Genomic DNA, 27,994 nt, shown 5'->3' with positions numbered 1-27,994 from the left:
AGTATATGTGTCTCAGTATACTAAGACTTGTAGCCTGATCTGGTGCTTGTCTGGCATCCAGAAAACTCCATGTTCTCTGGTTATGCCCCTAGCAACACGCAATCCAAACCCTCAACACTTGGAACGGGACTGTGCTCATTACTCTTATTTTCCTTTTGGACTGTCAGAGATGGGCTGTCTGCTTCCCTATTTCATGCTCTCCTTATCTGCTTCTCTTTCCACCCATGGTAATTGAGGGTGGCTGTGGGCCAGTAAAGTCCGGAGTGGGTGGGGGTGGGGGGTGGAGGGTGGAGAGGAAGAAGGACAGAAACAGAGGAGACAGAGACAGCTGCTGGAAAGGGCAGGCTTTAATTCAGCAGAGAAACATGTGCACTTCTCTCCAAATCTAGTTTGGGTAAAACCAGGGCTGTGAACAGTATTGATAACTGGCTCTCAATGAGAGGATTAGCAGGAATTCACATAAGGGCTTGGACGCTTACCGGTAACTTTTCGCTTACTTTGTTTAATTTTTGTGAGGAACCTTAATGTAATTTTAAAGTTTAGAATGTTCTGTTTTGCAGTTAGAAGTTGTTAGTGTGTTTTATGCAGGAATATGCAACTGTCACATTCATTTTACCAGTAAAAAGTAGTATCACAATCTATAGAGGAAGTTTTGGATCATAAAAGTGAACCTGTTGGGTGGATTTTAGTGTATTTAATTTATTTTTCAGTATGCCGTGTGTTATGATCTGCTCATTATAGTAACAATGTTTGTGCTGTGTCACCTTTTGCTTTGGTGTCCTCAAATCTGTGCAGCCGCAGTTGCATATTGAAGACATTAAGCTCAGTTATCAGTCCCTTGTTTGTGCTGCTACTGTCATGCAAAGAATGAATGGAATCAGCTCAATATATTTTTTCCTGGCCATTTCACTTCTCGTAAAAAAGGATTTTATTTTCATATTCCTTGAATCTGTGCAAGCATAGTGCACGGCATCATTGCATACTGTACATTTCTTTGCAGATGAGAGAATTTCATGCGTATGAAAAACAATCATATTTGTAAGAAGAGTGGAAAATAACTGAAAGCATCTGAGAGTAGACAGTGATAAGATCCCTATTGGGCTGGCGTGTTACAAGAAATGATTTAACATTTTGTTTTAGTCGAACAGATTCTATGGAGAACAACTGATAGGGCTTGGCTTTCCCTTGTTACTTGAATAATTTGGCAACAATACATCCCCCTGAAGTGTGCAAGTGTTCAGCATGTACAGAAGTTGTTGTTTCTGGAATGGAACAACTTTCTTTTGCCAACTTTACAGCAGATAAGAATAACTTCAAGTAGTTCAAGTGGAGTTAAAACATGCAGTTACATAAAGTACAGGTACTTTTTTTTCAGAGTTAAATAATTCAAACATTTCATTAGGGTTTCTGCTAAATGAAATATGTCAAATTTGAAGGGAAGTATAATTTGTTAAGCACACAATCTGTGGTCTGATAGTGTCTTCAAAATCTGTGTGACTTAATGTCACTCACCCTAAACAAGTTCAATGTTATCTGGTGAGATGGGAGAAATTATTTGTTCAGCAGCTTCCTGAACAGCATTTCCAGCTGGAAACTGCGAACGAACTAAGTCTCACATAAATCTTAAGTTTGCAAAGTATTGCAACAAACAACTGGCTCAGCCTAGAATGAATTCCATTTGATCGTTATATTTACAGCCATAATTATTTTTTTGTGTCCTTTTGGATTTTCTTAATATGTATACCAGCATTACAGTTCTGCGATTCAATCACCAAAACTTGGAGCTAGAAAATGTCTGTGCTGCCCGAATAACATCAGGGATCAATGAAGTCTTGTACTAACCTGCAACACAAGTGCACCTGGTAATTCTGCTACATTATGCATGCATCACAACTCTTGGCATTATAGCATAGCCTGCGTGAATGGTGCGGTTTTTATTCCTGGGTGAAGGTTGCTTCCCTTAATCATGACTACATGTGTTTGGTCACAGTCCACAGCTGGAATTTCACTGTCTGTTGGTGTAAATGAATTCCATCTGGCTCAAGCAGAGGTGTAGAAACACTCCGTTTGGGGAAAGTCAGTCGAGGGGAGAGTCATCCTGGCTGGACTGTGCCAATGAGGGGGTTTTCCAACAACCTCCTCCAGCTCTCTAGTGGGGGAAAATTCTGGAGAAAACGGCTTGCACAACTATGGCAGCTCAACGCCTCTTTCAACTGTGTTACTTCAATGCTAAGTTTACATGGTGGAAAAATGCAGTCATGTTAAAGAGTTTGACCCCTCTTTGGCTGGGCAGGAAAAAAAGCATTTGGGAGGCCAAGGGTAATGTCCTAGCCACAGTTTTGTTCACCTTTCACGTGTCACAATCAGAAATAGCTATGAATAAGGTGAAGAATCTACACTACTTCTACAGCATGCAGCATATCTGCTTTTCATTTGCAACTGCCTCCTTTAAGGATGTCAGCAGTTTTGATCTTTCATGTGTTGGAAACTACTGTAAAAGATCATTTGATAGAGCAGCCAGAGAAACAACCCATCATAAAATGTCTACCCTCTGCTCACATGCACAATGTAAACAACTCCCTTCATTGTTTCACCGGGTTCCTAATTAATATCCCATTTCATCTCTAATTCCATGAGCATGAACATAACCATCATTACACTCTAATATAATGCTACATGTTGTTAGTGTTACTGAAATAAACTTGCAAAATACAGTATATAGCACTTATGTAAAATGCCATAGTTTTGTATTTGACATTAACCAATGTGAAAGGACAAACTCTGCATTTTGTCACTTGTTGCACTTGCGTTGACATTGCTATATTCAAATCTTAGTGGGATTTGATTACTGTTTCTGAGTTGGTGCCAAGGCATTACCAAGAATGTTGTCACCAGAAACATAACAGATTTGGTATTTTTGTTGAAAGGCTTTAAAGGGCCCTCCTGTGGTTATGTGAACAGTAAAATGTTATATCAGCATGCTAACATGCTTACAATGACAATGTCAACATGCTGATGTTTAGCAGGCATATTAGCATGCTAACGTTTGCATTAAATCATGCAATCATTAGCATTTTTAAACAAAATACATTTGAGGCTGATGGGAATTTTAATAGTTTTGTAGTATTTGTGTTTGGTCAAAAACAAAAGTATTGGACAAAAAGCTGGCTCTAGAGGAAAAATTAGAGGATCCCCAAAGTCATTGGAACACACAAGGCTCTGCTCATGTTTCTACTTTGTGCCTCCTCCTCTCCTCTCTCCTTGGGTCACATGAGGATCTGGTGAGTCCACACAGCAATCTGGAATGGGAGAAAAATATGTTCTTGTTTATTAGCATTTCATTAAACAAACCATCGTCTTGGGCGGTGCTAAGCGCCGAGTGGAGCCATGTTGCCGCTGCAAAATAGCCTCGGGAAGTAACTTTCATCCACCTGCCTGTGACCCAGAAATTGATCTCAGCATGCCATCTTGAAGTACGTCTCAATTCCTAAAATGCATCTTGAGGAGAGACAAACAAGGAAAGAGGAGGCTCGCCAGATGAACTATGAGCAAGGATACACAGGTGTCTTTTTGGCAACAGCAACGTACAAAAGAGGCGTGACACACAGCTGAAATATACAAACTGTGCCACACATCATATTCAAAGCATGAATGTTTTATTTTGTTAAATGCTTGTTGCCTCGGATCCTCTCTCCCTGGGCCTCATCTTTGGGAGGAGAGAAGGCAAGGGAAGAAATAGAAAATGTACAAAGAACTTCTAATTTCACAGGAAAAAAAAACATAATCCCAGTCACCCTCAATCTTAATCTCTAAATAAAACTGCTAGTGTAGCAAGAGAATTCTGGGATTGAACCCGGTGGCCAGCTTGGGTCTCCTCTGTGGAGTGCATGTTCTCCTTGTGTTAGTGTGGGAGAAGGCTGCAGGGAAAGACCAGAGCCATGTTATTGTGGGATTTCCCGAGGTTTTCTGGCTTCTTCCCACAGTCCAAAGAAATGCAGGTTAAATTAATTGTTGACTCAAACATGCCCTCGGGTATAAATGTGATCCCTGTTATAGTCTGTGCCCCCCCCCCCCCTCTACTTTTGCCAATGTCAGATGGGAAAGGCTCCAGCTCCCCTGCAACTATGTGAGGGAAAAGTGGTCACAGATCATGAATAGATGGACTGCTAGTGTCTTTTTTTTTTTCTACTGACGGGGGTTCCAGATAAGAAAAACCCTTGCATGGGATATTTTTGAGTGCACTGTTGGGTGTGACACGTTACTGTTTAACTGGTTCTTTAGAATACCATTATTTTTTCTGACAAACACATAACACAGAGGTTATATTGGGACACAAGCTACTATATTTGGACATCTTTGTTTTGAGTCCCTGGTGTGTAGGAGAAGCATTCCAACAGTCAACTCTTAGCCATACTACAACGATGTTACTGTGCAGTTGTAGAGTGGGGTGCCTTTGAGGTTGGGATAGTCTCTCATTGCCAGACCTTCCTCCACAGCGCTGCAAAGGAGGGTCTGGCGAGGCCACACAGCAATCCGGGATGGCAAAAAAAACATGCTTTATTGGCATTTCTTTAAACCAATCACAATCTCCTTGGACCGTGCTAAGCGCGAAGTGGAGCCACGGAAGAGGGAACTTGTTTTGGTAGAACATGTTTACGTTCAAAGGTTGTTTTGGTCGTACGACACAACACTCAGATTGGACAGACAGTCTAGCTAGCTGTCTGGATTTACCCTGCAGAGATCTGAGGAGTAGTTAACCATAGTCCTCATTAATCGACCGGAGTTTAAAATTACAACACAAAGAAAGCGGGAGGTAATGGGACATCCAAAAACGGACATTCGAAAAGAGCGACTACATTGTACTGTATATGTGAAGAAAAATAAAGTTTCTTGTTCTTATTCAAGCAAAGAATGATTGTAGGGCAAAACACCAAGGGGAGGAAGGTTGTTTTAAAAGAGCTGACACAGTGACTAAATTAGGAAAATATAGCAGCAGCGCTGGAGGGAGTTGAAAGGCGTTGAAGCAAATCAAGAGATTAATCATACACACAAATTGTTTCATTAATATCACAACATGTGTTATGTTCGGACTTGCCAGTGTTTTTTAAACATTTTGCCTGGGTTTAAAATAATTTTACTCCAAGAATGACATACCTGGTGTGCTAAGGTTTAGCCGCATGTGACAGTAACGGGTTGAAATTACTTCATCCACTGATGGCAAGGAAGGTATTACATTGGGATTCATCCATGAGCAAGGAAAATTCTAGGCGTGAAGCTTTTCTGGGCTGGTGTGTTGTATTTAAGCCAAGGGTGGGCAGAAGCTGGCAAATGGCAGCGGATTTAAGGAAACAGCTGATAATCCCACAGGAAACACTGAGCACTGGTTTAAGAGCAATTGTGGTCAGAGGTTTAGTGAATTGTTTATTAAGTAAAGCTGACTTGTGAGGATGTGGTAAATGAGGCTTGAAAGGAAAATGCTTAGGTATACTGAGGCTGTGCAGCAGGATTGGAGAGATCAAGTGTGCTGCATGGAGATTGGATGCAGAGCCTAGAGTACAACTTTGTAGTGCAAGTAAGTGAATTAGGGATTTGTAGGTAGTAAAGCAATGTCTGAGGCAGCAGTGGGATGTAGGAAATGATTATAACTAACTAACATGGGCTGATGGGATTTGCACTTGATAGCCCCAGTGACAGCTGCTTGCAGCGGTTTTCAGCAGGAGCTCTGACAAACCCACTTTACACTACCTGCCCAGCACAAAACGGCAGACAGGTAGCAACTAGCTGCTGAATATATTGGAGCATTTAGCAGCTAAGGTGTTTTCCTCAGGCGTTGGTAGAGACCAAAAACAGAGTTAAAAGAGAGTGAAAATTGGACTAATTCAATTCAATTCAATTCAATTTTATTTATAGTATCAAATCACAACAAGAGTTATCTCAAGACACTTTACAGATAGAGCAGGTCTAGACCACACTCCAGAATCCACAAGGACCCAACAGTTCCAGTAGTTTCCTCCAGAGCAAGCAACAGTGCGACAGTGGCGAGGAAAAACTTCCTTTTAGGCAGAAACCTCGGTCCGACCCAGGCTCTTGGGAGGCGGTGTCTGACGACCGGTTGGGATTAGAATGAAGAGTTTGTTTGTAGTAGTTCTTTGTAGCATAGCAGGGCACTGTGGGCGTTACAAGGCACAGCAGGACGTAGCTGGGCACCGCAGAGGGTAGCAGGATGTAACATGGCATCGCAGGACATGTAGCGGGACAATGGACGGCTGCCCCCCTGATTTTTGGCGCCTCCCTGATCCGAGGAAACATGCTGGGGGGAAAAGAACATAAGGACTCCGGGGAATGACTCCCCGGAGCTAGGTTAGTAACAAGCATTTCTGGGACATGGATGCACACAAATGGAAAGATAGAAAGATAGATGAGAGAGGAACTCAGTGTGTCAAAGGAAGTCCCCCAGCATTCTGAGAGAGAGAGAGAGAGAGAGCGAGAGAGAGAGAGAGAGAGAGAGAGAGAGAGAGAGAGAGAGAGAGAGAGAGAGAGAGAGAGAGACATGACCATCCCACTGTCTAGCGGAGGTGGCTATGAGACACTCCCCAGGTAGATTGTAACATGACTCCAAGTGAATACTAATGTTTGAAATGTAAATAAGCAACTGTTTGCTAACAAGTTCACCATATCAACATTATAAAGTGATAATATGTCAGTGTTATTGTACTGCCCCCAAGTGGCCAACAAATCAAAGAATGAACATATTCTGCTGGATCTGTGGATTAAACCATAAATGGTCAGATTATTTCTTGAGCATAATTCTTCATTATGTTGACATTTGGAAGCCATTCCTTCCACTCTGTTATTTTCTCCCTTTTTGTATGTAAAATTTAATTACCACAATCAATAAATAGACTTTCCTGTTGTACTCTACTGTTGTATGCTTGACTTGGGCCTTGACCTACTTAAGTGCAATGCAGTGCACATAAGTAGGTGATGTGAATAAAGACCTGTCTAATTCCTGCAGCAAAACACTAATTAACACTATCAGCTCCACACAACTCTCTCTGTATTTTTCAGTATGGCTATGTTTAGAAAATGGTGTCATCCGGAAACATTCGCATGCAGAAAATCAAGCTAAGATAATTACCTCTTCAGAAGAGTCCATCATGTTTAATCGTCCGTGTTCGAGCAATTGCGTTGAGGAGTGGGCGTTTTATGCTAATTTTCAGGTTCATAATTGTATTTTTAGGTTGTACCAGAATAGGTTTACATAGTTTAATTTTCCAAAAACACCATATTTTTGTTGTACCACACATTGCTGCAAATCTTGTTAGGTCTCTGTTTTAGCCACAGAGACATCTCACTTCTATACCACCTTTGTTGGGAGTCACATATGTGCAGTAGCTAGGTAAGATCACAACAGCTAGATAACTCCTCCTCCAACTTTGGTCAGTACAAGTAAGGATTAACAGGGAGACTTCTTCTAGATGAGGGCGCAGTAGTGGAACACCTGCAGAACAGGGACATGGAATTAGTTCTTTTGGGGATTATGGTCATTAATGTGTGTTGTAGCAGAGTTTTGCCATTGAGAACAAGCTGGCATGCTAGCTCTAGGATGCTACGGTTAGCCACCTTGTCTTGGCTAGTGACGTAGAAAGCCGTGCAGATTTTGAACAGCTCACCCGGAGACTGAGGGCAGAGGACATTCAGAAACCGTGACTCACTCAAAACAGCATGGGTAGTTTTTTTTGCCAGTTTGTATGTTTGTGGAAGCAACAGAGACACAAAATAACACACCAAATATATCAAATGGACACTTCAACATCTGTCAAGGCAAGAATAACACAAGGACCACATGTCACAAATGCTTGCATTGTCTTTTTCTTTTCCCTTCAATACAAAGCATGTTTTCCCTTTCCCTGTAGGTGCAAAATTGGAGCTTGGTACTGCTGCATAATGGGTTACAAAGGGACATCCATGCATTGTGTCTTAAGATGCCTGTGCTTCATGCTTCTCCATTTTTTTAATGCAGCTCAAGATGAAGACTTAAGAAGTAAGAGTGCTTCTGTCTTCATTTTCTCACACTTTGTTTGCTTGTCTATACATTAAAAAAATAAAATAAAATGCATACAACTGGCAGAGGTGGTTTCATGTACTGTGATGAAACCACTTTTACTGTTATTTCATGTATTTCATCAAGTTAGATAGGATATGTTGAAACCATTATTTTCCACTGCTGATTGTTCATTTCCTGTCTGCTTCAGGTTGTAGGACTGCACCATGCGATTTGGTCTTTATTCTAGATGGCTCGTGGAGTGTTGAAGATGTCAATTTTGAAATAGTAAAGCGTTGGCTTGTCAACATAACAACAAGCTTCAACATTGGACAGAAGTTTACCCAGGTCGGAGTGGTCCAGTACAGCGATGACCCCGTTTTAGAAATACCTCTGGGGAAGCACTCCTCTACCAAAGACCTCATCAAAGCAATGGAGTCCATTGAGTACATGGGGGGAAACACAAGGACAGGGGCCGCCATTAAGTTTGCCACAGACAAACTGTTTGGACTGTCTGAGCGCGGTCCATCAGGCATTTCCAGAATTGCCGTTGTCCTCACAGATGGGAAGTCTCAAGATGAGGTTTTAAAAGCGGCAGAGGTGGCAAGGAAAAAAGGAGTCATTCTGTTTGCAATTGGTGTTGGATCAGAGACAGAAGGGACAGAGTTAAATGACATTGCAAACAAGCCATTTTCAACATACGTCTTCTCTGTTGAGGACTACAAGGGTATTTCCAGGATCATACAGGTCATACGACAGAAACTGTGTGAAGGTAAGCAACTGTGGATCAGTGCTGTTCTACTCAAATATTATCAGGTTACGTTTGTGACTGTCGTAGAGGTATCTCGTTACCTCAGACTACTCCATTTGTCCCTCTGGCTCTTGTCCCTCTCTACATTGTTCCACTTGTCCCTATGTTTGTCTATTTTTCTCTTTTACTGTGTTTGTCTGTTGCAGAGACCGTTTGTCCAGCAAGAATTCCTGTAGACTCCCGTGACGAGAAGGGTTTTGATATTCTTTTACATTTAAATTTGGCTAAAAAAGCAAAAAAGACACAAGGGGCATATTACGGCACTAAGGCCTATGAAGTGACACCTCGTGTTGACTTAAGTGAAGCTACACGGTAACCTCCTTGCTTTGTTGTTTCTTCATCACAACCAGTGTATTCACAAGTTGACTGACCTTTACGTTTGGTCATCTAGGAACCTTTTTCCTGATGGCCTGCCTCCATCATATGTTTTTGTGGCCACACTGAGGTATAAAGGATCAGTGGCAAACGAGGAGTGGGACGTGTGGAGGATACAGACACGTGATGGGAAACCTCAGATGGCGGTGACTCTAAATGGTGTCAAGCGCAACGTATTGTTCACCACAACCAGCGAGTCAGCAAGTGGAATTCAAACGGTCACATTTTCACAACATACAGCAAGGGTATGGCAACACTGTATTAATTCATTAAAGTAGTCTTAAATGGGCACGTTACTAGAGAATACTACACAGTAGGATGGGGGCGCAACTTGCAGATGGAACTTTTGATGCACGGAAGGAACACAAACTTTGGATAGCCCCATTGATGGTGAATGCAAACTCCCATGCTGTAAACAACTGCATTCAAACATAGACATATCAATGCCCTACCCCAATGCATAAGAAAATGAGTGAATCATCAGAGCCAGCCGCTCCATAATAGAAACATGGTTGATCTGGTCTTTTTTCCTGATCATTTTTCACCATCAGCCAACAGTGCTTTCCTATATGTCTCTCTCTTTTTCTCCGCCCCCCCCTTTGTGTTGCTAGATGCCTTGATTCATTTTTTTGCCAACAGTATAGCTTCCAACTTCCGGCCTTAGCTTCCAACTTCCAATCTTCAATTTCCAACAACGCTGGCGCAGACTACCAGATTACCAGTCCGTCACTGATTGACACCCAATTGACTATCTTCACTGTAGTTTAGTCAAACGCTGTGTTATCCTTTTGTTTTTTAAAGTATTTATCAGCACACTGCCAGCCCTGTATTAATGACCTTTTCCTCTTCTTTTTCTATGACTAAAAGAAGCTGTTTGATGAGAAATGGCACCAGCTGCGGCTGCTGGTTACTGAGGAGGATGTTACCCTTTACGTTGATGACCTGGAAATTGAAACCCAATCCTTGGAGCCCCCTGTTGGCATTTTCATTAATGGAAAAACCCAAGTTGGAAAATATGTCAGAAAGGAAACAACAGTGCCAGTAAGTTTATTAGAATCAACAACCTTTTTTGCATTAAATACACGTTTGGTTCCTAGAAAAGTAATCCAGCAGTACGTCTACGAAAGAGGAAACGGGTTTCTTAATGAGTAGTTGAGCAAACGCATGAGTGATATATATTTTAAACTTCACACAGTTTATTGGTGCCTCCTGAGAGACAAGCTTAACTTTGCGGATAATAAATCTTTTGCAAAATTGGGCCTTTTTCTCCACATGGTCTTATTAATATGTGTTTATTTGTCTCAATTGGCACAATTTGGTGCCAAAAATGCTGCATTAGTAATAAATCATAATTGTGCTGTGTTGTAATTTACTTAGCAGAAAGCTATATAGTTAGTGCTTTCAATGCAAATGCATCCCTGAAAACATATTGTAACATTTTAATGTCATGACAACGCTATGAGAAAGAAGGATAACTGCACAATAGGTCCTTTTATTCTAAATGTTAATGTGATGTAACACTTTTTTTAATGTGAAACAATACAAATGGGTCAATTAAAAAAATAAACGTAATGTTAAATAATGCTGCATTTTTTATTTACTAAAATCCTTAGTACAACTGTCAATTATAATTTAGAGTATACAAAGAGAAAAGTGACTTGATCATGAAGAGGATTGCATACATTGCATTGTGCAGAAAATTCTTTGTTCAAAACGAAAAAAAGGAAGAACATCATTCATTAATGCCTTTTACATTTTCTATGCCTGCCAGTATTTTGACACATAGCTGTGGGTATTACCATGAGCTACATCTTGGCGCTGTTTGTTGTTGAGTGTACTGATCCATTGTTATATGGATAATGCTGTTTTAAGCCATTTTAATAGAATTAATGCACTCATGTGAGTATCATTGGATAAACACACTTATAATTGGAAACACATGTTTGTAATTGTACCCTTTAAAAGTACCTCAATGCGATTTCTAAACAACATTACATTAGCAGGAACCAACAGACCACACAAGACATTCTAATCATGTTTAAACCTTTTATCATAGACAAAATGGAAATGAAATGTTCTTTCTGTTCTGAAGTGAAACTGTCTATCTGACTTTCTGGAAGCATTCTACCACCAACATTAACAAAATACCAAATAATGGAAGAATAGTGTAATGTCGCTGTAGAACGCTTCCAACACTGAGGGAGGTCTGGCAACATGGAGCTGCTCCATGCCCAGTAAAGGCAATTTAATAGTTGAAAAACATCAACTTCGATTCATTAGTAGCAAAGCACTGATAAAACCAAAACTACACGTCGCAAAATTACCCCTGTGTTTGTTTTGTTAGTTTGTTTGGAGTCTCCAACAGTGGAGGTTGTGTTTTTAACAAGAGTTTTTTCTCTTTTTATTCTAGTTTGAAATCCAGAAACTTCGCATTTACTGTGACCCCGAGCAGAATAGCCGGGAGACCGCATGTGAAATACCTGGAGTTGTAAGTACACGAGTCTGCTTGGCTCTTAACTTGTTTTTTAGTCCAAAAGCAACAAAGATAACTTCTTCTCACCTACTTCTTACCTTGTCCAACTACTGTACATCTGTTTCTGCTCTGAAACGCAGTCAGTTAACTCCACACCTCAACACTGCATGGCATAAAATTATTTCTTTTTGCTTTATAAGTCATCAGCACACTGTATTATAGCATTGTGTAGTTGTAGTAAGAAGTGTAAACTCAGCATATTCATTTGAAGACACATCTGTTTATGTATGCATAAAATGATTTGTTGGAGTGGAACCCGTAACTCAGCTTCAAACATTTCTTTTTTTATTGTCTGCTGGCTCTAACTGCGTTTGTCAAGCAGCGTCCCAGTGTTACGTTGGCTTCCAAATTGCCATAACCACAGAACCAGAGCCAAATTATTGTATTTAATGGGAGGATGTGGGTTGAAAACATCAAAAGAGACAGGATGAGTAGCTTAAAATTACAAATTCTTGCTAAGTGTACCACTACTTCTCTCTCCTTTCTGTGTGCTTGTTATTGGCTTATTGCCAATTGAATCACAAAGTTCAATTATCAATTTCCTTTTGAAAGATGACATTTGATGCAAAAACAGGGTGTCCAATTCACAGTGTAAATTTTGGTTAATTGAAAGTAAAATGCAGATGGCTTTTAAACACACCATGGAGGGTACACGTTTGTGATGTAAATGGTGAATATACAATGATGGACTATGAGTTTTTTAGGTTTCAGCATTGGATTTTTGTGACTTTTACAAACATTAGACCATTAAATAATAACAAATTTTCTAAATATCCAAGCAACAGTCACAAACTCGTAGATATTCAATTTACAATCGTAAAAGACTGAGGAAACCAACAATTATTCACCTTTTTAAGACGCGGGAACCAAATAATTGTGGCATTTCTTATTGTAAAAATTATCCAAAATGATTAACTGGTTGTTAAAATTGCTGCTGATAGTTTTCTGTCTATTGACCACTTAATTGTTGGGTTTGGTTTGGTTCATTACAGTGCGCCAACAGTCCTGATTACACTGAACCAACTCAAGAACCTTGTGTTTGTCCTCCTGGACCCCCTGGACTTCCAGGAAAAAAGGTTGGTTATAAAAAAAAGGCTTCTTTATAATATCTTTCATTATTTGTCTTGTGTAATTTTTGTCTTCTGAATATACTGCATATACCATGCATGCAGAAATGAATGCAAAAAAACTCGCACATACAGTACTGTATGCTGCAAGATATCAGAGAACAGAGCTCAGCCTTGTCTAGCACCTCAGTGCTTAAATATTTACTTTAAACAGTGGTTTTCTGTTAAGATTAAATAATATAACAATAATAAATCTTTAACAATGTTGGTTTATGTGTAACCTCAGGAATGACAAAGAGACCTAATGATGGAGCACAAACTTTCTCTTCCTCACAGCTTAGCCTTGAGACAATGTTTGTTTTAGCAGTTTTATCCGTTAGAGTAAACACACAGTTACCTGCTATAAAACAAGTCATGGTTGCACCAAATAGCCTCTTTTCTCCAGTTAGGCAAATTGCGGTGTGCCATTGTGAGGAAAGTTAAGGTTAGCCTTGTAAGATCCTAATGAGCTGTTTGCTTGAAGCAAACCAGACTGCTGTTTAAGATAAACACAGGTTAGAATGGAAAATTACCAAAATGGTAAATTAAACCTACATGTTCCCTTTTATTGATCACATGGTATCAACCAAATAATAGCAGCCACGGTCATAAAAGCTTTTACACATGGACCTCAGAGAGATATTACATTAGCAACAAGACTCTTGGTTAATAAAACCTACTTGGGTTCAGGCATGTTTGTGTTTATGTCACTGCTTTTACTACATTTACTAATAGATCCAAAACGCTGGGACCATTGCAGGCTTGCAGATGTTCCTTATAACCCCACACAGAGTTCAAGCATTTTACATTAGATTAAATAACTCAGCATGGTTAAGAAGAATTAAATCAACACCAGAGAAATATATCATTACCAGAGATGTTTCCAAACGGAGTTGTTTATGCTGCTTTGAGGTTGCATGACAGTTTGCATTGCATTATCAAAGTACCTTATTCTTTCTTTAGGGAGAAGAAGGAAACCCTGGCAAACATGGTCTTCCTGGGCCTGCTGGTGCTGATGGTAAGCCTGTGAGTACTACATAGTTCAATATGCAAACATATAGATCGTAACCGCCAACCGTACTGTCACTGTTCATCCAGCATGCTTGTACGTTCTATTTGGACTGGACTGCTTAAGAAGTAAACATATGTATTTACTTATTATTCCAATGGATAAATGAAAGACATCTCTGATTATACAACTGGTGGAAGCACAGTGGTGATTTTGTAAGATGAAAGCCATCCAAAAGTTAACCACATGTTCTACAGCATAATGCAAAATTCATCCCGCAGCCTGGAATCATGCACAGAGTTGAGGTGGGTTCAAATGTTAAACCAAATGTGTGCATCTCTTGTCTTTTTATTTTTGTCATTTTAAGGGTATCCCTGGCATTAGAGGAAGTCCAGGGCTGCCAGGTCCAACAGGAGTGCAGGTAAAGCATATCTCACTTGATTTACCGTTAAATCCAGCATCAAGACTAGAGAATTTAAAGCTGCTTTCCTTTGTTTCTGGGGTCAGGGTCCACGTGGGTCAGATGGGTACAAAGGCGAGCAAGGGAGGCCGGGTGTTTTGGTAGGAAGATCAAGAAGACCATTTGTGACCACATCGGTTTTATTGTCATGTTGTTGCACTAATTTGTGGCCACTGAGAAACACTTTTGTCTGTTCTTTCAGGGTGAGAGGGGTGTGCCTGGATTACCAGGATCGCCTGGACTACCGGGAGAGAAGGTGGAGATGTTAATCATTCAAATGTGGTGATATCTGCTTGATAACACGCTATCCAGACGTTGTTCTATATTATTTATCTAAAAGCATGTAAAGTGAGTACATTTCTGAGATTTCCATAGAAAAACAAAACAAGCGTCCTTTAAAAAGTACAAAACACACACTACATTTTCAAATTAAATCTTTTTATGAGATCAAATGTAGGATTAACAGGAAATCCCTGCTAGACACATTAACTTGAAACGTTTGAACATTGTTGCATCAATCACTGTAGAAACCACATGTTATGAATATAAAGCCAGATCCCCTGGGAGAGTAAAAAGTACAACTTCTACACTGTGGCACAAGAGAGCTTTGCATAGATAGTACGAGCGAGGACCATCATGACTTCTATGAGAGGAAGTATCTTTATTCTCTTGTTGTCTTGTTTTTTTCCCCTCACGTGCACCTCTCCGCTGCTTAGCCTTCCAATTACAGTCAGATCTGAGGTCAAGATGCAAGAAAGACATGAAAACAAAAAAAACAATAGAGACTAACAAAACAGAGCACACACCCACAGAGCAGTTAAAAGTAAAACCTTGTAATTCAGTGTGACCAACTTCACTACAGTGCACACCACCTTCTACAATATGGCCTTATATTGTACAGGAGAAAGCATTAACGTGAATGAATCTTCTTTTATCAGATAAAACCTGACAGCTAAACCTCTTTAGCATTCAGGTGCTTTGGCTGGATAATTGCCTCTCCCACTGTTCACTCACAGAGACTACAAAACATCCATGCAGTAAATGCTGCTTGATACAATAATCCACACTTTGAGGGAATCTGCCGATAATCCTTGAATAAACACAGGGTCAAACAAAAGCAAGCAGTGCCCAAATGATCCAGAAGTTTGTGTTTACTGGGTGCCATGAAGGCCTCAACTACAGTAGACTCTGCAGACTCGAGCACAAGCCTGACAGCCCTGCAGCTTTAACCAGAACTTTTTTTATGTGTATCTAACCCTCCTGTTGTCCTCGGGTCAAATTTGGCTCATTTTCAAAAGGTTTCTATATCAGAAATTTGGGTTTCTTTCAAACAAATTGTCAAAAATAAATAAATAACGAGGATGGTTCCCTAAGATGCTTATAAGAAGTAAAAAACAAACGATCAGTACACTACTTTCATTACATTTGGTTTAAATCAATTTTATAGCATTGGAAAAGAGAACGCTAAAAAAGTGGAGAAAAAATGTCCGAAACAAAAAATGTGGGGGAAAACATCAAAACGCGTAGAAGAAAAAATTGATAAAAACATCAGAAAAAGTGACAGAAATGTCAGGAAAGCGACAAAAGTGTTGAGACAACCAAATATTTTTTTTTATTTTTAAATTCATACCAAAACAAAAGTTGCAGGTCAATGGGAAGACAACACAAGGGTTAAACAACATTTTGCGTTGAGCATTATTTTGAGGGACAATGAGGTAATGCATCCTCTCTAGGTTGCATCATCTCTGTCATTTCATCCTACCTTGTAATCAGTGTGACCACAGGGGGTTCCTGCTAGTCGGCTGAAGTTAGAGAACAATTCAAGCAGTTAATAATATTTCGAAAACTGTTGCAGTGGTCAAAAGACAAATCTGCACCTGGAGCGATTCCTCCCATTCCATCTGTTCCATTATTACAGTTTCCGCCACAGATTCAGCATGTCTGAACTTAAGTTTTTTTGAAGTGCTTGGACTTTTTTCTCAACGTTCTTTGATTAAGTGAAATACTTTGGATTTTGGCCTCACACACAAAAAGGAGAACACAATGGGGGACTGCACTACTTTAAATCAGGTGGATTTACTGTATATTGTTTATCCTATTTCCAGTAATGCTTACAGGATGAAAGTATGACTTTTACAGGTCTATCAAACTGCTCTTTTAAAATCCCATAATAAGACATCTAATTAGTGTAATGGTCTGAGGCATCGTGAATAATGAGATGAGTATCTAGAGGGAGTGCACTGGGGATTTTCCATCCCTTCTTATAAAGAAAGACAGCTACAAAATATGTTTAAAGAGCAAGTTCAGAAAAGCTCTAAAATAAAAGAAATACTGCAAATAGATTGTAAATTTGATGTGAAAATGTACAGGACTGTAGATAAGAAGGTAAATATTTTCTAACAATATATCTATGTGTAAAAAGATAAACAAAAAGTTTAGAGGCTTGTGGCTCCTACAAATTTCCGTCAGTAAAAACACTCAAAGTGTTGGTCTACTAAATACCCTTAATGTCTTGGTCAAGAGGTGTTATCCACTCTAGGATATCTAAATACTCTTCATGCACCAGAGAACAACCAAATCTAACCAAGTTAGAGGTAATCCTCATCCTGTTAAGTAGGCTATAAGCTTTATTTTGGATATAAAATGCATTTACATATGCTGTACCTTTCCAAATTGTTCCCATATTGCAAAACTACCCCAGGGTGTAATCTAATTTTCCTGGCATAGGATCTAGAAAAAGGAAATTTAAAATGTCTGCTAAATTAAGTCAGACGTATATAATTCAAGGACACAAGAGGAGTAAGGATTGTTAGCCATTTTGCCAAAAGTGTATGTGTTTGTGTATTCAGTCTTGTTCATAACCACAGTCATTAATCACCTTTGAAGGAACATTTTATTGCTAATGATGTGGCCATCCAGTCTGTGCTAATGATCTCAGTAGTTCATTAACACATTCCTTTGGACAAACAGCTGTGTTCCGAATAGAAAACCCACAGCTCTGCTTGGAGGGGGCAGCGGAAGCTCCTTATCGCAGCTTTCCTGCACACCTGAGGAGCAAACCAGTCACTGTTTGCACTACCTATGATAGCAGCTGTGTGTGTGATGCTCCATGTTGCTGACAACACAATCCAACAAAACAGCCAAATGTGCTGCCAACACATCTTCCTGGGACCTGAAAATTTAATTCAGCTCAAGCTGAAAGAAAGAAACTGTCAACACTTTGACTCAAATGTCTTTTTATATACAACATATTTGTGCAAATGAAGCAACAAGTAAAAATGTGCCATGATCCTTCCAGTGATAACTACATCTTTTGTTTTTTTTACGCTGTACAGTAATTTGTTCCCCTATGAGTTGATTCGCATATTATGGAATGATGGAACGTAAAATCTGAGAAAACAAAGAATGTAATGTTGAGCCTTTTTTTCAATTGCTGTTTGTTTCTATTCAGAAAATGTGAAAATGCAGTGACGCATCATTCCAATTTTTGGCTTCATTCAACAGATAGATGACAAATGTCCAGTTTTAGGTCAGCCAGTGCAGTTTTAAAATGACCACAGTGACGCAGTGAAACACGTCACCATCTGAAGTGTCAGTGATTCGCTAAATCTATTGTCTATCCCAGAAAAAACAGATCCCTGCTGACTAATGTCAATCACTGACTGCATATTTGTGACCATGTAGAATGGGTCTATGAAGAGCTGTTGTCCCACACTGTATCACTTGTGCCTTCTGATCTGACTGATGAAGAGCTGTTAGTGTTTTCCCTCTATTACAAATGATCTTGTTAAACGAGTGGCAGGTTTATCAGGTTTAACATTTGTGCACGGCACCTATTCACATAGCACAAAGTTTATTTTGGATTATGTCACGGCTAATGATCATTTCTAATCATCAATCTTTTAACTTTCCTCAGGGCGCAATGGGATCCACAGGGTTACCTGGAAAAGCTGGTCAAGTGGTAAGGTTGCAGGCAGTCCTCATGGCTACTGAAAATGACACGGGAAATATAACAATCTTAACTCAATGGCATGATGTGTTTAGGGAGAAAAAGGAAGTGTGGGACCTTCTGGGCCACCGGGTTATCCAGGAAACCCTGTATGTATAAAACTATTCAGAATCAAATCCAGAACTCATGTGGCATTCTAATTGTGTGTAAAAATCATTTCCTTTGGTTTCAGGGCCTACCTGGGAGGGATGGAAAGGTTGGATTTCCAGGAAGACCTGGTCAAAAGGTCAGCTTGTTTTGACAGCGCACAACAGTATGTCACAAAGCTCATTCACGGATAAGGAGAATAGAGGCAGGAGGTTGGATAAGTGCACATTCTTAAAATACTTTTCTGTTCCCATGAGTTGTGTTGTTGATGTTTCGCAACCATGGAAATGTTGTCTTTTGTAGACTCTTCCCAAACCCCATGTGACAACGTTTGTACACATCAAAGTTCAGATAGATACCTTTTTAATAAATTCATGACATGTCAAATTATAAGGCACTGTTTATGATGATGTGTCAATGTAATGTTTTTATTTCTGCATTGTATTAAGGGAGAAGCTGGAGAGGGTGGCATTCCTGGTGTTGATGGAAGAGAAGGCCATCCTGTGAGTTGTAAACAAAGGCATTACTCAAACATTAGTGGTATTTCTTAGGTTATTTGAGCTCTTCTTGCTCGGACTTCTAGAAATTAATGATTTGATGCAAATTGTGCATGACTGAAACTTACAGTCATATTGTGTTTGGATTGGAAAGAAAGAAAAGGGGAGATGTATGTGTGTTGTACTTTACATTACAGTTTACAAATTGTAGCAGACATGAAATTATAGTGTGAGTAATGAGGGGTTAAAATACTGTACAAGACTTGATTTTATGGATCACGCAGAATTGCATGCATAACATGTTTTACTGTAGTAAGACTGTGGTGTGTTAACATAGTGTCAGCAATACAGAGAGTACCCCTGACAGCCATTAAATAGTTAGTAAATGTAGTTCATCCCAGGATAACCCCTTTATGTAACAAGTGGGCTCAGGCTATAATCTAAGGCAGTGAAAGTTATTGAGTGAAGGAATTCTGTGGTCCTCTAGCAAATCTGTTTTAGGAAGAAAGTGTTTCAAATGGGAAGCCACCCCACTGATCATGATTATAAGAGTTGTCCAACAGTTTTGTGTTGGTTAGTGTGTGATTGGTCTACAGAAGATGAGTCAGTTGCTCCACAAGGCTGTAAGCCATTCTCTCTCTCTCTCCCCCCCACTAGAACAATAGAGTTAGCAATGTATCAAAGGAGACAGGATTTGTGCTATACTTTCTCAAGTTAAAACAAGATGAAATAAGCACTTTAGTGTCGGCCGACACTGGGATTTCTCCACCTATATGTAGAGTCTAAGTGTCTGGGTGGCTCTATTTATATTCTGTCTCTCTGCCTGCCTGTCAAATCCATACACTAAGAACATATGTTACTCAAACTTCAGTCTGAGGCAACCACTAAGCATCTGCAAGCATTTATCTCAGAAGAAAATAACCTTCAAAACAAAAAAACTAAAGAGGCATTCCAGGGTAGCTTTGCTGCATGTATTGAACCACATACACTTTCAATTAATTTAACCATTAACTTATAACATTGGAACAGTGTTCCTTCTTTTTCCTACTACTTTTTCTATTATTGCATTCATCAGCAAAAAAAACATTTTTAGTTAAAGTGTAGCACTTAGGATTCATGTAAAGATTGTACATGTTGTATTAAAACTTCAGACAGTACTGTGCTACAGCATAGAGCAAGGCAGTTTAAAGAAGAAAATGACATGAGATGTTCCTTCAAAAAGCCCCAAACCATGTTTTTCTCCTAGCCAATTGGAACTTGGTAGTGTAACATTTTTAACATTACTTGTCACTATGTCCGTTCACTCAGTTTCTTTGTATTGAGCAATTGGCTACAATTGTTACTGCTCCAATGAAGTATGATTTCACTTTGAAAGGACGTAAACTGGATCCTGCAGTCTTTCATGCTGCCTTTAATATCCGTTCAGAAACACTGCATATGAAAACATGCAGTTTATTAAAAAAGGATAGACAATTTTTCTTTTTTGGCATATTGAATATATTGATCAGCAACACAATATAACATGTTTCCTTTCTCCCAGGGTATGCCTGGATTGCCAGGAATTGCAGGCCTGAATGGACAAAAGGTGAGCTCCTGTTTCTAATGTATTAGTGTGTGCAAAAGAAAAGATCAATAATTTTGCATTATTCATTGTGATGTTTGACTGACATGATTTTCATTTCAGGGGGAAACTGGTTTGCCCGGGTCCAGGGGCTCCACAGGACCCACTGGACCATCTGTAAGTTGACAGCTGATGTCCTGTATGTGTGTAGGTGCAGTGAGCAAATGTGAATATTGAATCTGAAGAGTTACCAAAACACTTTTTTTCACTCTCCTGCAGGGTGAGATGGGTTTACCCGGTGCACCTGGTTTAAAAGGACCAATTGGAAACAAGGTAATCATGTATGCCTGGTTAAAAAAAAAAAAAAAATCCTCTTTGACTTTCTGTGAACAGCTGTATTGTCATGCAAAGATACAATCAATCAAAATTGATGACAATGAAGCTAGCAAAAATAATCAATGACTTTAATCTTACCGATAGTCATCACAAAATGTAATAGAGTATTTAAAATGGATAAACTGTGCACAAAATAAAATGTTAATTTATCCTCTTCTGCATCCTTGCGGCTGTGAGCACACTGGCTCAACCTGTGACCCCGAAAAGTCAATACTGCAGACCATCCACACAAGCATGTCGTGATTTAAATTGAGTTCAGGCCCAATGAAGAACAGTTAAACATACATTTTAATACCAAGACCTATATTCCCCCTATATCATGCATTGCAGTGGACATAGATTTGATAAGGTTAAATCATTGCAGTTTTCAAACCAAGAAGTATATTAAAATGTGTAGACAGCTGCTTGGGTCCGCAGCATTGCATGTTTTGTTTGGTCACTGTTTTTTTTAAACTATACTTGCACAAGTAATGATATCTTGGCCACACCGGCAGTGCTAAATTAAGCAATGATCTAGTCCTACTGCTTTAGTCAGTGGAATTTAAGTGGAAATGTAAGCAGTCTGGGTTTTGTCTGGTCTGGACGCTCTGTCTCCTAATCACTTTTCATTAGCTGATCTGCCTTGAACAAGCCAATGTGTATTGGTAAATGGCTCACAAGTGAAAAGCTAGTTTATGGGCAGGCAATACTTTGATTTAATGGGTAAGCTTCAGACTGCAATTACAGAGGCTTGTTCAACTGGAAAAGAAAGCACGCAATTAGACATAATTAAACATCTAGCTGAAAATGATATGATGGTATGATGTGGTTTGGATGTTATTTCATTGTATGTTTTCTGTAAAATAAGACATGTTTTATTTCCCAATCAAGGGGAATAAGGGTGAAAATGGAAGTCCAGGTATACAAGGAACACCAGGGCCCATGGTATGTTACCATTTAAATAATGTAATAGGAACCAGGTTGCTTTATGTCTGATTGAAAATGCTGTAATAATTTAGTGAAGCAATTCAGCTGCAAGTGAATAATCCTGTGCTTACCCACAATAACGTTTTACATCCTACAGTTAATAAATAAAGATGTTCTTTTTTAATGATTGGTGTTAAATTGAACACTATTTAAGGGGAGTGCAGGAGAAGCAGGAAGACCAGGTCAGCCGGGGCACCAGGGCATGCCAGGCCTGAAGGGCAGCAAGGTATTGCTACACCGTATTTTTCTGCCAGTGTTGTAACAGTGTCATTCCTCCCCATTTCACAGAGTTGAAATCCCTACAGATATATGATTTATGACAAAAACAATTCATAATTTGTAGTTGTTATATGGGTCAGGGTTAAAGCTATGGTGTGTAGTTTCTGCTGCCCCCATGAGGAATTCTTAGTAATGACAACAAAACTGTTGGCACGTCCACATGTAACAAGCTTGTTTCTCAGATATATCAGATCACATGTTCTAAACAGACTTGCGTCACAATCCGTTTTTGTTTTTGTATTTCTCTTTTGGACATTTGTACAAAAATGAGCTAGATTTGAGTCTTCCCTGTAAAAATAGTTTATAAAAATATATATATATATATATATATATATATATATATATATATATATATATATATATATATATATATATATATATTCTGGCAATACCTTTTTTCTTGTAAATAATTTGGAATTTACTAATACTAAATGTACCATAGAGTTATAATCCATGTCTTTATATTCTCATCAGGGACAAAGAGGAAATCCAGGTGAAAAAGGAGAGACGGTAAGATACAAGACAAAGTTCCATTAGTCAAGCAGATTGTACTATGATCATGTTTAGCTCTGTGATGCTATGCTAGAATAATAACTCAAATTGAGAGCTTTGAATGAACGTAAGTGAAGCTAATCACCATTGTGTACCCGATTAAGAAGAAGAAAAATTGCTACCATTGATCTGTTGTATCAAACTCAGTGTGAAACATATCCAACAATTGTTGTAAGGTTGTTTTCAACATAGGCAGTCTACACTGTAAGTATTGTACTTCTATTAGTTACAGAATGTATTGTCTTTGATTCGTTTCACTTATACATATATTTCAGAAATCCAGTGGAAATAAAGCCCCATTTATCACATATTGATAATGGGTTTGGAAAACAATCATGTGTATGGATATTTGCTGTTGTACTGACTTCCAGCATGTTTTTCTCTGTTAAGCTAAACTGGAGCAATTTCATGTCATGACAACAAACTCATCACTGGAAATGAAACAAGGAAATCTAATTATAGTGATGCATTTAAAACTCATTATAACCCTTAAATACTACTACAAATATGCATCAATCATCATGTTGTGAAAGGATGTTTTAACATGCAGTACTATCTACAGTACCATGTGTTGCACATACAGTGTCTACTTCTGCTTGGAACAATAATTTCAGATGCTTTTGTGACGTTAATCTAATGATTTTTCCCACCAGGGAATGAGGGGTGAAAAGGGAGAGCAGGGTCGGACAGGGGAACACGTGAGTTACACTGATCAGCTTTGTGTGGTGCAGATTTTCAACAAATGGACACAAGTGGATGGACACAAGTAGTGCAAAAACTGCATAATAAAAAATCCCTAAGATATTTTACTGTATGTTTTTTAATTATTGTATGCTGAACAAGATTATAAATGCAACACTTTAGTTTTTGTTCCCATTTTTCATGAGCTCAACTCAAAGATCTAAGACTTTTTCTATGTACGCAAAAGGCCTATTTCTCTCAAATATTGTTCAAAAAACTTTCTATAGGTTACGGTTCATCCGTGAAGAGAACACCTCTCCAAAGTGCTAGACGCCGTTGAATGTGAACATTTGCTCACTCAACAAACTGCAGTCAGAGAGAGAGAGAGAGCGAAAGTTTAAGCCTAACCTTAACTAGATACTGACTGGTTTTTGGACCCCCCCCCCCCCATATACAGTAAAACTGCACTTTATTTATTTTTTTTGTGGACAGCCTAAGGCACACCTGTACAATAATCATGCTGTCCAATCAGCATCTTGATATGCTACACCTGTGAGGTGGATGCTCACTAACACAGGTTTAGAGAGTTTTATGAATATTTAAGAGGAAAAAGCCTTTTGTTTACATTGAAAAAGTCATAGACATTTGAGTTCAGATCATGAAAAATGGGGCCAAAAACAAAAGTGTTGCATTTATAATTTTGTTCAGTGTATATGTATTTAAAACTTAACAAAAACCTTGTTATTACTTCCCTCAAGAATGCTCTATGTCTGTTTCTCTTTTACATAACAAGAAAGCTCAGAAACTGTACCTGAGTTTTAAATGTGGACAGCGCCACCATGTGGCCATTTGTTAAGCATTTTAAAATCTTTAAAAACTTCTGAGCTGTGAGGTTTAGCAACATAATTTGATATACATAACATATTTGTATGACCCTCTAATGCTGATCCTTCCTTGTTAAAATCTTGAAGGCGGCCTAATTGACATCAATTTTGAAGGCATGCAGGCAAACTCCAAATTTCAGATGATCCATATCAAAATGACACTACAGAATGTGATGCTATTTAACCTATAGGTGGTGCTACAACAGCTTGATACCCACTCAGTGATTGTGAGTCTGACTTACTTCACATTTTCATTAATTAAACCAATATATTTAGTAGTTCTCCAAATACCCACAAAATATCTGATGGGCATTTAAATGCCAATAGAAGCATATTTTCTGTTATTAGTATAACACACTTTGAGGATTGTGAGGAGGTATGTGCTCTCTGACTGTTTTCTAGTTTTAAATGACTTATCCTGACTTTCACTGACAGGGCTCCACTGGTCCAATGGGACTAAAAGGAGAGGTATGTTAAGCTGAATGCTTCAATGACTGTACCTCTATCCAACCTGAATTGTTGTGTGTGTGTGTGTGTGTGTGTTGCTAACCCTGGGGTGGTATTTTTGCCAGAAAGGGACAACAGGGGATACGGGACAGAGAGGTCAAGAAGGTCAAATGGGACGGCCTGGACAGCCGGGTCAGTCAGGCCCACCTGGCACCCGAGGGCTGCAGGGGGACAGCGGTCCACCTGGACCACCTGGACCTGAAGGAAGATCTGTATGTGCGCTACACATTGTGCTAACTTTACTGTTGGTATTGGTTATTATGGTGTTACACTGTATCTGATATTAACTAACACAATACATTGCACAGATCTATATCACCCATTCCTTTTTATTCCAGGCAAGTCAAATTTCGGACAATCACATTCGGCAAATCTGCAGAGAGATTCTTCAGTGTGAGTATCAATATAGACGGATGATGTGTTTCTGTGTGTTTACACCACATGTCTGACACATTTTTATTGTCAATTATCCTAGCTGAGATGCCTTTATTGTTACTGAGCAACCAGCAGAGTAGCTGTACCAGATGTCAAAGCCAGCCTGGATCTCCTGGTCCTCCAGGTCCAATTGGGCTCCAGGGACTCAGGGGTCTTCCTGGACTTAGTGGCTCCAGGGGACAGCCAGGCCACCCTGGTCGGTCCGGGCACCCTGGCATTGATGGGATGAAAGGTAAAACCTACAGTCTACAGTATGTTATTAAAGCTGTTTTGGAGGAGGCTACAACAGGTACACTTGTGTTTGCAGGAGAACCAGGTTTCAAAGGTGAGAAGGGAAGCCCTGGTCGAACCACCATTGGCGACCAAGGGCCACCAGGGCCTCCAGGTAAATAATTTAGCTTATTTGGAAGGGAATTTGCTGGGATACTTTATAAAGATTTCATCCACTGTGTACCTTTCCTTTGGACTGCTCATGGCTTATCTCCACAGGTCCAGTGGGTCCCCAGGGGTACAGTAAGCCAGGTCATCCAGGTAAGCCCGGATCCCCTGGTGTTAATGGAGCAGAGGGTAAAAGTGGTAATCCTGGCATCCCGGGTGAGCCTGGGGTGTGTGATCCATCCATGTGCTACGGTAGCATGATGAGGCGGGATCCTTACAGCAAAGGGCCAAACTATTGACGTAATGCAGCGTCACTGCAGGCACCAGTCTGGAGCTGATGTGGAACGAACAGCCATTCTCAGGAAGATTTCATCTTTACAGTTTCTCTCTGTCGTGGAAACGAAACGGACCTCCTCTTAAACCTTTTATGTGATCTCAGACATTCAGCAGAACTAGATCCTATCACATTTTCTCTGTTGGTATTCTGTATTGTTATCCACGTCGTTAACAGGCTTTGAGATTTTAAGGGTGTTATAAAAATACTCTATTAATGAATAATTTGCTCCATTTTGCTGTCTTATGAGCAGCTTGAACTCATGTATGTCTGGAGTTGGTGCATTTCCCCCCTGGTGTTGCTTTGTTGAATGTCACTCTCAAAGGTTTCACTGCACATTGGATGGGTACTAAATCTTCCGTTAAAAAAAAAAAAAACATCTTCTAGGATCTCTAAATTCCATGTTCAGTGAATTATTTCACCAAGCCAAGAAAACAAACACTTCCCCCATATCACAACACAATACATCATTAGTTTAGTCATTTTATTCCAATTATTATTATTATTATTCCAAGTTTCGCCATCAAAGTGCATGCTGACATTTTAATTTCAAATTTATGTTGTTTATGTTCCTGAGGCTTACCTTTCATTACTGTAGCAGGTATTTTATTGTTATTTATAAAAGAGTCATGACTGTGTATTTCAGCAGTGGCGTGTCCTATACAGCTTTTGTAATTTTATTATTTTGTGTTCAGGTGACTTTTTTTGTATGAATCTTTGTTTTTTACTAGAATTAAAACATCTTAATGATTTGTGAACTTAGCTTGGTCTGTGCTTTAGCTTTATTCCAGGATTCCATCACATTATGAACTCTAGTTCTCTTAGAATTTACTTTAAACCTTTTTTTTGTATTTCTTTTTTAAACTTTTGGTGTGTTTAGTGTGCAGGTTTATAACTTTAACCCAGCATCACAAAGGATGAGGTGTGGAGCAAAAAAACGTCACCTGGAACCTCCATATGGACCCACTGGCAATCGGAAAATTGGATACAATTGGAAGTCCAGCGACAAAGCTTCTTGCGTGTGTGCGTGCGCGCGCATGTGTGTGTGCGTGTGTGTGTGTGTGCGCGTGCGTGTGTGTGCGTGTGCGTGTGTGTGTGTGTGTATGGGTGTGGTGACTTCAGCACTAGATGGCGCTATGTAGTAACATCCCAACAGGAGTTACTTCACCTTAAAGGGGCGCTTCCTCTTTTCATTTTGGATGGCAGCCACCCATCACATTGAATCCTCTGAGTATTTATGTTTTTAATTATCAGTAAACTTACTTCAACACGCTGTTTACTTAATGCTTCTCTGCTTTCTAGGCTTTTAGCTTTAAATGAACTTTTCTATACTCTTTGGGGGTAAGATATTACTTTTCATAATTATGAAGATAGAACGTATGGTAGACTGTAGGACCTGTAGTGATTCTGAGTCTCTCAATCCAATTTGCAGTATTTGTCAGTCTTTGTTATTTTCATCTCTTCCCCGATCTGTTCACTAGACTACAGCTACAATCATATTTTCCAAAGTCTATAAGAACTATGAATGTACTTTAGTTGAAAGAGTAGGCTACAGCACATTACAAGATCAGACACTTGTTTGTTCGTGAATTTAATAAAATAATATTTTACAGCATCCCAGTGGATCATGTTTTTACTCAAGAGGAATGGGGCCACTGGTGAAAATGTATTGGAGTTCTGGCTTTATTATTTAAAGTCCGAATTCTGAGAATAATACTGAGTTTAAAGTCCGAATTCTGAGAATAAAGTCGGATCTCAAATAAAATGTTCATCAGTGGCCCTAATCCTCCTCCGTACATTTTAGCCAATCCCGTATTAAAACAGGATCCTAGTTGCTGGTGGTGCAGCTGGAGCGCTCTCCCATAAACACGCGGACTTCAATAAGTTGAGGTGATTAAAAGGCTCTGTCATTATTCTTTCACTCGTTAAGACGGGCTCTCGGATTTCAAGTGTCTCCTTTTACACTCCTGAGCCGCCACATTCATCATGGGACTGGGCTGAAGTTTTATTGCTGCCGCGAGAGGTGCAAAAACAAAAGTTGAGTGTGGGATGGACTCAAAGGGCAACTAGCCCCAATACCCTCTCTCAAG

General features: G+C 39.4%; 2 protein-coding genes across 5 annotated transcripts in view; both read left to right on the top strand.

Moving 5' to 3' along the window:
- Window positions 1–253: 253 nt before the first annotated feature.
- col21a1 (collagen, type XXI, alpha 1) lies at window positions 254–26,662 on the top strand. 4 transcript variants are annotated; one of them, XM_034897939.1, is made up of 29 exons: window positions 254–481; window positions 7,917–8,044; window positions 8,256–8,816; window positions 9,002–9,167; window positions 9,247–9,475; window positions 10,101–10,271; window positions 11,641–11,718; window positions 12,756–12,839; window positions 13,833–13,895; window positions 14,246–14,299; window positions 14,386–14,439; window positions 14,541–14,594; window positions 18,255–18,299; window positions 18,383–18,436; window positions 18,520–18,573; window positions 18,884–18,937; window positions 20,472–20,516; window positions 20,616–20,669; window positions 20,772–20,825; window positions 21,759–21,812; window positions 22,009–22,080; window positions 22,608–22,643; window positions 23,339–23,383; window positions 24,686–24,718; window positions 24,823–24,969; window positions 25,096–25,150; window positions 25,233–25,424; window positions 25,500–25,577; window positions 25,682–26,662. In XM_034897939.1, exons 2-29 carry the CDS (start codon window positions 7,948–7,950, stop codon window positions 25,867–25,869), a joined length of 2,871 nt encoding a protein of 956 aa, XP_034753830.1. In that variant the 5' UTR covers window positions 254–481; window positions 7,917–7,947; the 3' UTR covers window positions 25,870–26,662. The 4 variants fall into 4 exon arrangements, 3 of the variants coding, with proteins under 3 accessions (XP_034753830.1, XP_034753829.1, XP_034753831.1); XM_034897938.1 differs by having other exon boundaries at window positions 10,098–10,271; XR_004660099.1 differs by lacking the exon at window positions 25,682–26,662 and having other exon boundaries at window positions 10,098–10,271; window positions 24,827–24,969; window positions 25,500–25,579.
- A 1,073-nt stretch (window positions 26,663–27,735) lies between these two features.
- bmp5 (bone morphogenetic protein 5) overlaps window positions 27,736–27,994 on the top strand; it is a 9,651-nt gene continuing 9,392 nt past the window's right edge. Inside the window, exon 1 of the mRNA XM_034897972.1 lies at window positions 27,736–27,994. This exon is cut by the window's right edge and continues 969 nt beyond it. The gene's annotated coding sequence lies outside the window, so the exon portion shown is untranslated.

The sequence above is a fragment of the Etheostoma cragini genome, chromosome 17 (genome assembly GCF_013103735.1).
Source record: "Etheostoma cragini isolate CJK2018 chromosome 17, CSU_Ecrag_1.0, whole genome shotgun sequence".
NCBI lineage: Eukaryota > Metazoa > Chordata > Actinopteri > Perciformes > Percidae > Etheostoma > Etheostoma cragini.
This window is presented reverse-complemented; position numbering and strand designations above follow the sequence as displayed.